At 49.7% G+C, this 12,739-nt stretch overlaps 1 protein-coding gene across 5 annotated transcripts in view; it reads left to right on the top strand.

Moving 5' to 3' along the window:
• Positions 1-12,739, top strand: part of DDAH1 (dimethylarginine dimethylaminohydrolase 1) — a 125,014-nt gene that overhangs the window by 94,852 nt on the left and 17,423 nt on the right. For all 5 annotated transcript variants that reach the window (XM_081194095.1, XM_081194097.1, XM_081194096.1 and 2 more), the window contains 3 exons: positions 318-417; positions 1,975-2,048; positions 10,680-10,799. In XM_081194095.1, coding sequence (XP_081050221.1) covers positions 327-417; positions 1,975-2,048; positions 10,680-10,799 — 285 coding nt within the window. In that variant the 5' untranslated portion in view covers positions 318-326. The remainder of the gene's footprint in view (positions 1-317; positions 418-1,974; positions 2,049-10,679; positions 10,800-12,739) is intronic.

Here is a 12,739-nt window from a genome sequence, read left to right as displayed (position 1 = left end):
TAACCCCTCCCAACTGATTGATTTGGGGGGGGGCGGAGGTGGGGCTTTTCTTTCATTTGAATCTACCTTCACAAAAATAAGTAGACTTTTCTAATAACACCAATTATCAGTGTGATTATTCCAGATTGAAAGTTGATTCTCTAAAATTGGCTAAAAAGTATATCACCTTTAAATAAATTTCCTGACATCTCTTTTTGGTTTGATTTGTGGATGTTCCAGTACAGCAGATACAAAGCCAAACAATATGCATGGTTAAAAACTGTGCCATGGGCTGCAACCTTTAAATGAAATTCTAAAATGTGTCCTTTTCCAAACAGGTTGAAGTAATGAAGAGAGCACTTGAAAGCCTTAACCTGAATATTGTAGAGATGACAGATGAACATGCAACCTTAGATGGAGGAGATGTTTTATTTACAGGTACAGTAAAATAAAATACGAAACTTTGCCATTTAATGTTTCAGCTGCACAGACAGCTTGATGGTAAGGTACTGATTAAAAAAACCCATTTCCCGTTTCTCCTTACATTTTCATTAGTTAATTTGCTTGTCCAACAGTAACATGAGACTTTGAACACAGGAAATCATTTCCTAATGCAATAAATTTCCTGACATCAGAATAACAAGAGAATTAGGAGAAGTAAACTAAGTTTGTTGTTGTTGTTTATTTCATTTCTACCCCACCCTTCCTCCCAAAGGGGTCTGAGATGGCAAAGCAACAAGACAACACAATTACAAACAAAATAAGAGCATTAATAATATCTAAAAACAATTTTAAAGTGCTATCAGCAGGAGTTGCTCATATCACACAGGTACCCTGAGTTTTTGTGTGTGTTTATCAGTCTGCTTTATTTCATAGGTTGCCTGGAAAAAATAATGTTAGTACAGTCATACCTTGAAAGCCTTGTGAGATGAACGTTTTGGCTCCCAAACGCCGCAAACCTGGAAGTGATTGTTCCCGTGGTTAAGAGCAGTAGTCTCGTAATCTGGGGAACCGGGTTCGCATCCCCGCTCCTCCACATGCAGCTGCTGGGTGACCTTGGGCCAGTCACACTTCTGTGAAGTCTCTCAGCTCCACTCACCTCACAGAGTGTTTGTTGTGGGGGAGGAAGGGAAAGGAGATTGTTAGCCGCTTTGAGACTCCTGAAGGGGAGTGAAAGGCGGGATATCAAATCCAAACTCTTCTTCTTCTTCTTCTTTGGAACCCAAATGTCTGTCGCTACTTCCGATTGGCTGCAGCCAATCGGAAGCTGCGCCTTGGTTCCCAAACGTTTTGGAAGCTGAACGGACTTCTGGAATGGATTCCGTTCAACTTCCGAAGTACGACTGTATTAAGATTGCATCAAAGGTCAATTATCCAGGCCCCGCTGCTCCTTCTCATTGCCGTTGCTGCTTGTTCACCTGCCCTTTTTGAGCTAGTGAGCAGTGAGATGGTGAACAAGAAGGAATGGGAACCTCCAGAAACCTTGCTCTCTCTCAGTTGCTGCCACTGGGCGATTATTCTGATTGGGCACAGAGGGAGAGTCAAGTGAATGGGCAGCAAAAGTGATGGGAAAAATTTGGCTTCACTCTGAGAAGATTAGCTCATTGAGATGATCGTGCCCATACAACCTAGGTGTAGCACAGGTTACTGTGCTGATCTCAAAAGGACAGGAGACCAGGCAAGAACAATAGTACTATTCAAAGGGTCCAGTGTCTGTTTCTATGTATGTATAAGCCTTCTGGTTTTTTGGAGTATTATTCTTTTCTCTGTCTGAAGGAAGTGATGGTGTTATACTTCTAAGTTACTATTTCTAAAAAAATTATAACTATAATTAAACTTGATGTTGCGAGATTGTGTGTGTATGTTTTCAAAGGACATTTCTTTGTTCAGTTTACGTATTCAAATGATGTTAACTTCAACAAGATTGGACAAAAACAGTGGATTGTTTTATTGCATATGAACTCAATCATGTCTATTAATATTTTCTTTTCTCAGGCAGGGAATTTTTCGTTGGTCTTTCAAAGCGGACCAATCGACGTGGTGCAGAAATTCTGGCAGACACCTTTAAGGTTAGCAGAGTTGCAGATTGACCTTCGGATGGGGGATCCAATGCGTGCTAAAGTTTTGCACACTGTGTAAAAGGAAGGAGCCAAGATATATGCCAGTACTGAGGCATCTTCTGTGGAGAATTCAAGGCATTAACACAGTGCAAGGACTAAAAACAAATGAGAGAGATTACTACACTTCTGTGCTATAATAACATATTTATTTTTTGTTAATCAGTTTCAATTTTTTTTGTGGGGGGAGGCAACATTGCCTGAATGTTCTTGTACCTTACCTGATTCTGAGGCTGTGAGGCTGGAAAATGGATTGTTCATCTTTTCTTACTTCATTTTTACACTATAAATAAAATTCTGCTGAGGCACACAGTGTCAATGTAGAAAAGAGGACAGAGTGCTTGTCTTAAATTGCTGTGACCTGGGTTCAAAGGTCCACCGCACCATGAAACTCACTGGGTTCTGGTGAGTCATGATGACAAGGCATGGTTCCATGAGAACTTGGAGAAAACGTGAGAAAAAATATATAATTGAAAAACATGTCTGTCAGGGGTTTAGGTGTAGAGGCACGGGCAAGGGAGGAAACAGAGAGCGAAGGGGAGGAGACAGAGGAAAGGATGAGTGATGACGACGACCCGAGATCTCCCAGTCTTTCCAGTGAATCAGAGGATTCACAGAAAGGAGCACCAGTGGCCAGGGCAAGGGGGGAGTCTAGGGAGGCACCCCAGGAAGATAGAGCCAGAGGAGACTCAGGGGGGAGCAGCTGGAAATCGGGACCAGCGTCACCGCCAGGAAGCAGGGAAGAGGAAAGGAGCCAGGGGGGAAGCGCTGGCAGCTCACCACAGGAGGGAGGGCAGGAGTCAGGAGTGGCCACACCTCCATCGGGGAGCGAAGAAACGGTTAAGAGGAAAGTGGAAGGTTGGGCGCGCGCGCCAAGTTCAAATGCAGAGGAAGGCGGCGCAGTGAGCAGCCCCGAAAGGGAACCAGGTCCTAAAGCCCGGCGCAAGGAGGCAGAAGGGTCCGGGTCAGCGTCAGAAGAATCCCGGAAGGAAGAAGCCCCGGGGGGTAGAGGGACCCAGAGGAGGACAGTCAGGAGGAAAAGGTGGAGCAAGGCTAGGATATTAAGTTGGTGCGCACGGGGCGGAGACTCAGACGGAGCCTCGCCGATCTAGCTAGTAGACGTAGAGTTGCAGACAGCAGCGTGAGAATGGAAACTGTAATTCAATAAAGACTTTTATTTAATGACCGCTGGCTAGCGTGATCCTCTGTGAGCTAGGATCTGGAAGCAGCTCTGACAGTAGGCTCCGTCACCACATTGTGGGCATCTGCAGCCTCGAGGAGGGGAGAGAAACAGGCGCCCACTAGCGAGCTCACGAACGGCAGGAGACATGACGGCTGAGCAGCAGATAGAGGACCTCAGAAAAGCAGTGGCACAACTGAACGCCGAGGTTCTTGCATCCAGGAAGAGAGAGGACGAGGCAGCTGCCGCCTGCAGGGATCTCCAGGTCAGGTTAGACGTACTGGCAAAGCAAACACCCCGGCAGGAGGGAATTGGGTTGGCGAGACGGACAGGCGGGCTGCTCTCTCACTTCGATGGGAACCTGCAACAGTATCCCAACTTTAGAGCCGACGTACTGTGCGCACTGCAACTGTTGCATAAAGACTTTAGAGATGAACAGGAGAGAGTGGGGTTCATCATGTCCCATCTGCATGGGGAGGCGAAAGCATGGTTGCGCAATTTATGGAGAGATAACGATCCGGCGCTCCAGAATGCGGATGCCTTTATTAAAGCGATGGATGGGTGTTTCTTATCAAGTATTGACATTGATCTTGCACGGAAGGAGGTGCATGGGCTGAGACAAGGGAGGGCCAGCGTCAGACAGTATCATGCCCGCTTTTTCGCCTTGGTCAGCGCCCTGGAATGGGACAGAGATTCGGCTCCTGTAAGAGACCTCTTTTGGGAGGGACTGCACAACTCGATTAAAGATGAGATAGCGAGGGGGGAGAGACCCCGAACCACCCAGGAGGTCGTTCAGAGGTCACTGGCAGTGGGGGTGAGGCTGGAAGGACGTCCGTGGAGCAAGGACGAAGGACGTGGAGGGCGCGAACCAGCCGGGGGCCCCTCCTTCTTTCCCAGAGAAGCAGCGCGGGCGCAATCCACGCCTCCGCCAGGAGGAGGAGCCGAACCTATGGAGGTTGGAGGTGCAAGGGCTCAGTCAGCAACCAGAGCCCTAGCACCGGCAGCAGTGAAGGCGAAGCCTCCTAGAGGGACCAGGAAGTGTTACGTCTGTGAGCAGCCAGGGCATATGGCGAAAGAGTGTCCCCAGAGGCCCCACAAGCTTACTGCAGCCTCAGCAATGGTGACTGCAGCAACGCAGCAGGGAGGACCACAGCAGGGAAACGACGATGTCTGGCTGGAGGAAGAGGCACTGGGGCCCAGCCAGACGTGTTAGTGACGCAGTCCCCAGAAATTTTACAGCCAGTGAACCCCCTCCCGCCCAAACCAGTAGTGAGGCTCACAGCATCTCTCCAGCTGCCCAATGGAATCACCATGGACGTGCCAATCACCATCGACTCCGGCAGCAACGCGGACTTTATAGGGCAGGAATTTGTCGACAGGCACGCTGTGCAGTTGCTGCCGGCCACACTGCCCCTGCAGGTTGTCACGGTGGATGGCAGGGAGCTGCTAGGGGGGCAAGTGGTGAAGCAGACGCCACCAATGGTGATGCGACTTGGGAATCACAGGGAAGTCATTAGCTTCAACGTCACTCAACTGTCTGACACGCCCATTGTATTGGGCATGAGTTGGCTGGACAAGCACAGCCCAACGATGGCTTGGTTCCAGAGGCAGCTGGTCTTCGGCTCTTCCTTTTGTGCTGAACACTGCATCGTACCCAGGCAGGAAGGAGAGGAAGAGGAGTCACAGCTGCTGCTAGGCACGCTGCAAGCGATTCCCCACAAGTACGCAGAATTTCTGGAAGTTTTCTGCGAGAAGGAGGCGGACAGGCTACCCCCTCATAGACCATATGACTGCAAAATTGACCTGCTGCCGGGGGCGGCGCTGCCTAAAGGGAAGCTGTATTCCATGTCTGAGGACGAACTGCAGGAACTCAAAGACTTCATCGATCACAATTTGGAGCGCGGTTTCATCCGGGAGTCTAAGGCAGCGGGGGGCAGTCCTGTATTCTTTGTTAAGAAGCGAGACACGCCCCAAAAAAGACTCGTAGTGGATTACAGGATTTTGAACAGTGTGACCAAGCCGTCGGACTTCCCCATGCCCCGCATCGACGACCTCCTGGCGAAGGTACGGAAGGGAAAGGTGTTCACCAAGTTGGACCTGCGGGGGGCGTACAACCTCATTCGCATGCGGGAGGGTGATGAGTGGAAGACAGCCATGTTCACGCCACTGGGTACCTACGAATACAGAGTTATGCCTTTTGGACTGCAAAATGGCGCTCACGTTTTTCAAGCATTTATGCATCACGTGTTGGCGGGACTTCTCTACAAGACGTGCGTCTGTTTCTTGGATGACATCCTGATCTTTTCGGAGTCGCAGCAAGAACATGACAAGCACGTCAAGGAAGTGCTGGGCAGGCTAAAGCAACACAGGCTCTACGCCAAGCTGGAGAAGTGCCAATTTGACGTGCCGGAGGTGGATTTTCTGGGCTACAAGCTGTCTGACAAGGGGCTCGCCATGGACAGCGCCAAGGTTCGAGCAGTGTTGGATTGGAAGAGCCCACGCAACCGGAAGGAGGTCCAACGGTTTGTCGGCTTTGCGAACTTCTATCGCAAGTTTATCAAGGGCTTCGCGATGCAGACGGCGGCCATCACTGACACCCTTAGCTCCAAGAAGAAGAAGTTCATCTGGACAGAGCAGGCGGAGCAGTCCTTTCAGGCCCTCAAGCGTCTCTTCGCGTCGGAAGAGCAGTTGCTTCATGTCAACCCCAGCATGCCGATGAGGGTGGAGACAGACGCTTCGGACAGAGCAGTGGGGGCGGTCCTGCTGCAGAAGGACCCGCAGGGCGTGTGGCGGCCGGGAGCGTTTTACTCCAGGAAGCTCAGCAAGTCCGAGCAGAACTACACCATATGGGACAGGGAGTTGCTGGCCATTCATGCAGCGTTCAAGGCGTGGAGGCACTTTCTGATCGGCGCCAAGCACACGGTGCAGGTTTGCACGGACCACAAGAATCTGGAACACTGGCGCACGGCACAGTTCCTGAACCAGAGGCAGATACGTTGGGCTGAGTTCTTTGCGGACTTCGACTTCCGCATAGAGTATGTCCCGGGGGACACCAACATCATGGCAGACGCTCTCTCCCGCAAGCCACAGTATCTGGAGGACGCAACACCAGCGGCCGCCATGCACATCTTTGCACCGACAGTGTGGGCGTGCGCCGCGGCGACCGTGGACCTAGAGGCGGTGCGGCGAGCGTTGCAGGGGGACTCCTTCGCACGAGCAAAGATGGCAGAGGTGCAAAGGGGCAAGGCAGCGGCCGACGGTTTCCAGCTACGAGATGGATTGCTCATCCGTAAAGGGGCCATCTACGTGCCGGGTGACGAACTTCGAGCCAAGGTGCTACAGCAGCTGCACGACGCACCCACGGCCGGGCACTTTGGCAAGGAGAAGACGGTGGAATTAGTAGCCAGGGATTTCTGGTGGCCTGGAATGAGAGGGGAGGTCGCAGACTACGTGGCGAGGTGTGACACCTGCCAGAGGGCAAAGCCGGTGCACAAACCGCCGGCTGGACTGTTGGAGCCGCTGCAAACTCCGGTCGAACCTTGGGAAAGGGTGGCTCTGGACTTTGTCACGGATCTGCCCAGCTCAAGGGGCAAGACGGCAGTGTTGGTGGTTGTGGACCTGTTCTCCAAGATGGCGCATTTCATTCCGTGTGCTAAGGTGGCCACGGCAGAGCAAACCGCCAAACTGTTCATAGACCACGTGTTCAAGGTTCACGGTCTGCCACGGTCTATTCTGTCCGACCGCGGGCGGCAGTTCATCTCGAACTTCTGGCAGAAGCTGATGGGCTTCCTAAACGTCAAGATCAATCTGGCGTCGGCGAGACACCCGCAGACCAACGGGCAAGCGGAGCGAGCCAATGCCATCATGCAGCAGTACCTGAGATGTTATGCAAACCAACAGCCTGCGACGTGGGTGGATTACCTGCCGCTTGCAGAGTTTGCCTACAACAACACGAAGCACGTATCCACGGGCGTCACGCCGTTCTTCGCCAACATCGGGCGGCACCCTAGAACCTTCCCGGGACTGGAATGCAGGGGAGAAGGGGAGCCGCAGTCAGCAGATGCGTTCGCGTCGGAACTGCAGGAAGTCCACGATCAGCTGCGGCGCCACCTGGAGCTGGCTAAACACGCATACAAGGTACAAGCGGACAAACACAGAAGGGTTGGCGAAGAGCTCCACGTGGGAGACTGGGTCTGGTTAGCAGCCCACGCAGTGCCGGCCAGGTCGTTGGCCAAGAAGAAACTAGGGCATAAACAACTGGGGCCATACCAAGTCGAAGAGCAGGTCAACCCGGTGGCTTTCAGGCTGGCGCTTCCGGAGGGTTCCAGAATGCATCCGGTGTTCCACAGATCGGTGCTCACTCCCTACAAGGCACCGCACAGGTTCCAGGAACCCGGAACGGCGCCGAGTCCGCTCAGAGAAGGAACGGGGCACGCGGGAGTGGCACAGGAGGAGCGCATCAACGAAGTCACGGAGATTTTGGACTCCAGATGGGGGGAAGAGGGAGTAGAATACTTTCTCGCCAGGGAGGGCACCCCGGCCAGTGCGAACAGCTGGGTGCCGGGCTACGCTTTGGACGAACCTCTGCTCAAAGACGAGTTTCATGCCCTCTTCCCACATAGACCTATGCCAGCAGACTTTTTCGACGACTGGCTTTTCACGCCCACGCTTTCGGACAGCACGTTCAGGGGGTTCGACTCGGACGAGGAACCAACACGAGACGTCCGTTCCCCGGAGGGGTCACCCTCGGGATCTGTCTCAGAACCCTCGTATTGGTGGGACGATAGGCCGGAGGAGCAGTTCCGCAGGAAGTGGCTGGACTGTTCCGGCCGAGCAACGCCGCCTGGAGGAAGTGCGGGAGAGACGGACATGGACATTTTCGGGGACGACCCTGGTTTCGAGCACGGCGGCACAGAGATGGAAGAGGAGGTGACTGTCGTCAACGAGAGCAGAGAGGAAGACCCGGAAGAGTTCCGATGGAGGCCTGCCACGGGAAGCGACCGATATCCGACGTTCGTCCCTTTGCAACAGCAGCCCCCAGCTCCAGCACCGGAAGGAGGGGAGGGGGGACTGGGGGGCTTCGAGGGGGGGATGGATGTCAGGGGTTTAGGTGTAGAGGCACGGGCAAGGGAGGAAACAGAGAGCGAAGGGGAGGAGACAGAGGAAAGGATGAGTGATGACGACGACCCGAGATCTCCCAGTCTTTCCAGTGAATCAGAGGATTCACAGAAAGGAGCACCAGTGGCCAGGGCAAGGGGGGAGTCTAGGGAGGCACCCCAGGAAGATAGAGCCAGAGGAGACTCAGGGGGGAGCAGCTGGAAATCGGGACCAGCGTCACCGCCAGGAAGCAGGGAAGAGGAAAGGAGCCAGGGGGGAAGCGCTGGCAGCTCACCACAGGAGGGAGGGCAGGAGTCAGGAGTGGCCACACCTCCATCGGGGAGCGAAGAAACGGTTAAGAGGAAAGTGGAAGGTTGGGCGCGCGCGCCAAGTTCAAATGCAGAGGAAGGCGGCGCAGTGAGCAGCCCCGAAAGGGAACCAGGTCCTAAAGCCCGGCGCAAGGAGGCAGAAGGGTCCGGGTCAGCGTCAGAAGAATCCCGGAAGGAAGAAGCCCCGGGGGGTAGAGGGACCCAGAGGAGGACAGTCAGGAGGAAAAGGTGGAGCAAGGCTAGGATATTAAGTTGGTGCGCACGGGGCGGAGACTCAGACGGAGCCTCGCCGATCTAGCTAGTAGACGTAGAGTTGCAGACAGCAGCGTGAGAATGGAAACTGTAATTCAATAAAGACTTTTATTTAATGACCGCTGGCTAGCGTGATCCTCTGTGAGCTAGGATCTGGAAGCAGCTCTGACAATGTCTTATGCTGCAATCATATGCACAAGGTACTGGGAGTGCAGGACTTAAGTCCAAATAAACATGCATAAGATTTGCAGGTTACAGCTCATCTTTGATTTTGATTTTGATTTCATTTTGATTTAAAAAGTGGTCGGCATTCCCGAAAAGTTGATGTTTCAATATTTCTTCTTTGACTGAACATCCTTAAAGTATGGATGGAAAATGTTTTGAAGATACATACAAGGAATAGAATTTTGTTCAATCTGCATTTTTAAGCAGACTGGCCTAATTTGCACATCCCAGACTAATAAACTAATTAGAACATTATTATACTTCTAATTTCCTCACTGCTCTGAATTTTGCAATCCAGAAACATTCCAAAGTTGTTGTTTTTTAATTGACTATTTTAGAAATGCTTATTTTAAATAATTATTTTGTATAATATACAGTACACTTATTTTGTGATAATTTACATATTTAAATACTCATGAGTATTGGAATACAAATTCTTGCATGGGTGGTGGTGAAAGTTGTAAATTGCAGATCAATGTGGAAATGGGATGGGAAGAGTCTTAGGTCTGAACACATGGAAAAATTAACATGGACTGGGAATAAACTGATCCATCCTATCCCTACACATGAAACAGTTCTATTAGTGGTGCTAAGCAGATCCAACGCAGAGCAGGGGTGGAGATACCTGCAACCTTCATGATGTCATTAGATTAACTTCCATCCACTCTAGCCAGTATGACCAATGATCATGGATGATTGGAGCAGCTAATAATAATAATAATAATAATAATAATAATAATAATAATAATAATAATAATATATTATTTATACCCCACCCATCTGGATGGGTTTCCCTAGCCACTCTGGGCGGCTTCCAGCAGAATATTAAAATACAATGATTCATCCAGTATTAAAAGCTTCCCTAAAAAGGACTGCCTTCAGATGTCTTCTAAAAGTCCGATAGTTGTTTATTTCTTTGACATCTGATCGGAGGGCACCACTATCTAGCCTAGATGGGAGACTTCCAAGGAGCCATACATCAGATGTTCAAGCTCTTTGGAGGAAGAATGGAGTAAGTATAATAAATCAATAATTTCTGAAATCATAATTGAAATATTATTTTGAATATTATATCCTATCCAAACCTAATTTTAAGAATGGCAATCCACTGGCTTCAGCATAACCTGCTTCCATGGAAAGTATTCAGGAGAAGGGTGCTTGTTACTAGGAAACTGTTGTGTCCTTTTTATGCTCATAGCCACTCAACATTTCTTTTTTTAGAGGCTCTTGAAGTCAAACTGTTGATTTTATGGAGGCTTCTTTTGCATGTTAATGAAGCATTTTTTTATCTACTTGTTTCCTGAAACAATGATGGCACTGAAGTCCACGGAACGACCCAAAACTCTCCGTAGAAAATTGCTGTGATTCTACGAGTTGACTTAGAACTCAAGACACAAATTCATTAATGCAGGGGGGTGGGGGATGCAATTTATAATTGTGTTAGTTTACGAGATTACCAATCTAATGCATTTCCTTTGCAAATGCCTAATTTCTGTACAGGATTATGCCGTTTCTACAGTCCCTGTTTCTGACTCCTTGCATCTGAAGAGTTTCTGCAGTATGGCTGGGCCAAACCTCATTGCTATTGGTTCAAGTGAAGCTGCACAGAAAGCCCTCAAGGTAAAGCATGCTAAAAATAACCTGTGCTTAAAAAACATTGCTTTTAGGCTCAGTGTTTCCTTATAGACTCTGTGTAGGAGCGAATCCGGCCTACGCAAGCTGCAAGCATCAACAGCCTCAGCAACTTCAAAATGAAGAACCGTTCCAGCTGTGATATTAAATACATCTTTGTTATTCACTTTTTAAAAAAAGTGCCAGTAACGTCAGTTTGAGGGGTTGATAGTTTTGGGGATCACAGCAAATGTGCAGGGGGAAATTAACACTTTCCTCTCCTGTTGTGGTGCTGAAGAGAACCCCCCCCCCCAGCTATCATTTACTTGGAATAAAATAAGCAGAATGTATGTTGAGAAATGGGGGTAACGGGAAACTGTGGGGAGCTGAATTAAATGGAGTATCCTAAACTAGGCATTGCCTGCTAACTGGAACACTGTACTGCACTGCTCTGCACTTCTGCACTGCAGCATTTTATTATTACAGGTCCCACTTGTGTTAGAGATGTAGCAGAAACCAAAAGTGAAGTAAACAGTGTTTTAAGAAGGAAATAGCAGTTATGCATGCTTATTGTTAGTGGGACGTGGTTGGCGCTGTGGGTTAAACCACAGAGCCTAGGACTAGCCAATCAGAAGGTCGGCGGTTCGAATCCCCATGACGGGGTGAGCTCCCGTTGTTCGGTCCCTGCTCCTGCCAACCTAGCAGTTCGAAAGCACATCAAAGTGCAAGTAGATAGATACCGCTCCAGCGGGAAGGTAAATGCGTTTCCGTGCACTGCTCTGGTTCGCCAGAAGCTGCTTAGTCATGCTGGCCACATGACCCGGAAGATGTACGCCGGCTCTCTCGGCCAATAAAGCGAGATGAGCGCCGCAACCCCAGAGTCGGTCACGACTGGACCTAATGGTCAGGGGTCCCTTTACCTTTATGCTTATTGTTCCATACTCCCCTGCTCATCGTTCTTCCCAGTCACTGCATAAGTTGCAGGCCACCATTGTGTTCAGTTATAATATCTGAACCCAGGTCAAAATGTACATGCTAAAGTAGTCCTCAGGTTTGGGGGTGGGGGAAGGGTTCTACTATGATTTTTGAGAGCAAGCAAGTAGGAATGTTGGCATTCTTGTCAGAAATCTTCGGATCCTTGCTATTATTCAAGTAAGTTAACTAACCTGTTTATGGGGTATGCTGTACGGGCTCATCTGGCCGTAGTGCATTTTGCTCAGTGGTACAAGCAGTAGTGGTTGCAAGTCCCTCTCACCGTCACAGAGTGTATATTACTCAGAATAGGACTGGAATGTGGCTTCTATTCCTTATCAGAATAGCAGTGGCATCTCTTTCCAAATTCCTGTGCTCTCTCATCCACTGGGGACCTGTTCAGCAAGGAGTGTAAGGGAAGCTGGAAAGAAGGTCCAGAGAAAGTTGGTGACTCTTGTTCGGATCTTTGCCATCACTTTATTTAACTTAATTTGGGTGCCTCGTATGCTGAGTGTATGTGAGAGAAAGAGAGAGAGCGTTACTGAACCAGCAATAGAACGGCTTCCCTGAAGGCAACTTGGTATTCTGCAGTTTGAGCTGCCATCACTTGAATCCAGCCAACACCAAGAATCCCAGGGGACAGATAAATCATACATTCAGGATTCCACTGCATACATTTTGAGCCCTCTGGTACTGAGGTGTGAGCTTGGAGGAGGAGGTTGTGTACAAAAACCTACATGGGTAGTAAAAGACTGAATATTTCCTGAAATATTGTTACGCCTGACCTGTTTTTTGAAAACACATGGCTTGAAATACTCCCTCTGGTTGAGCATGCCCTCATAATTACTGATCTTTTGTTTTGGCAGATGCCTGCTATCTGTGCTAGGGTTAGCAGCCTACTTTAAAAATATAACTGTTGTTGCTAAGGGAGTTGTAAATGTTACGTTTATCTCTTGGTTTAGGAAATGTGTTAAGTA

Source organism: Podarcis bocagei, assembly GCF_964188305.1.
Source record: "Podarcis bocagei genome assembly, chromosome: 5".
Taxonomy (NCBI): domain Eukaryota; kingdom Metazoa; phylum Chordata; class Lepidosauria; order Squamata; family Lacertidae; genus Podarcis; species Podarcis bocagei.
This window is presented reverse-complemented; position numbering and strand designations above follow the sequence as displayed.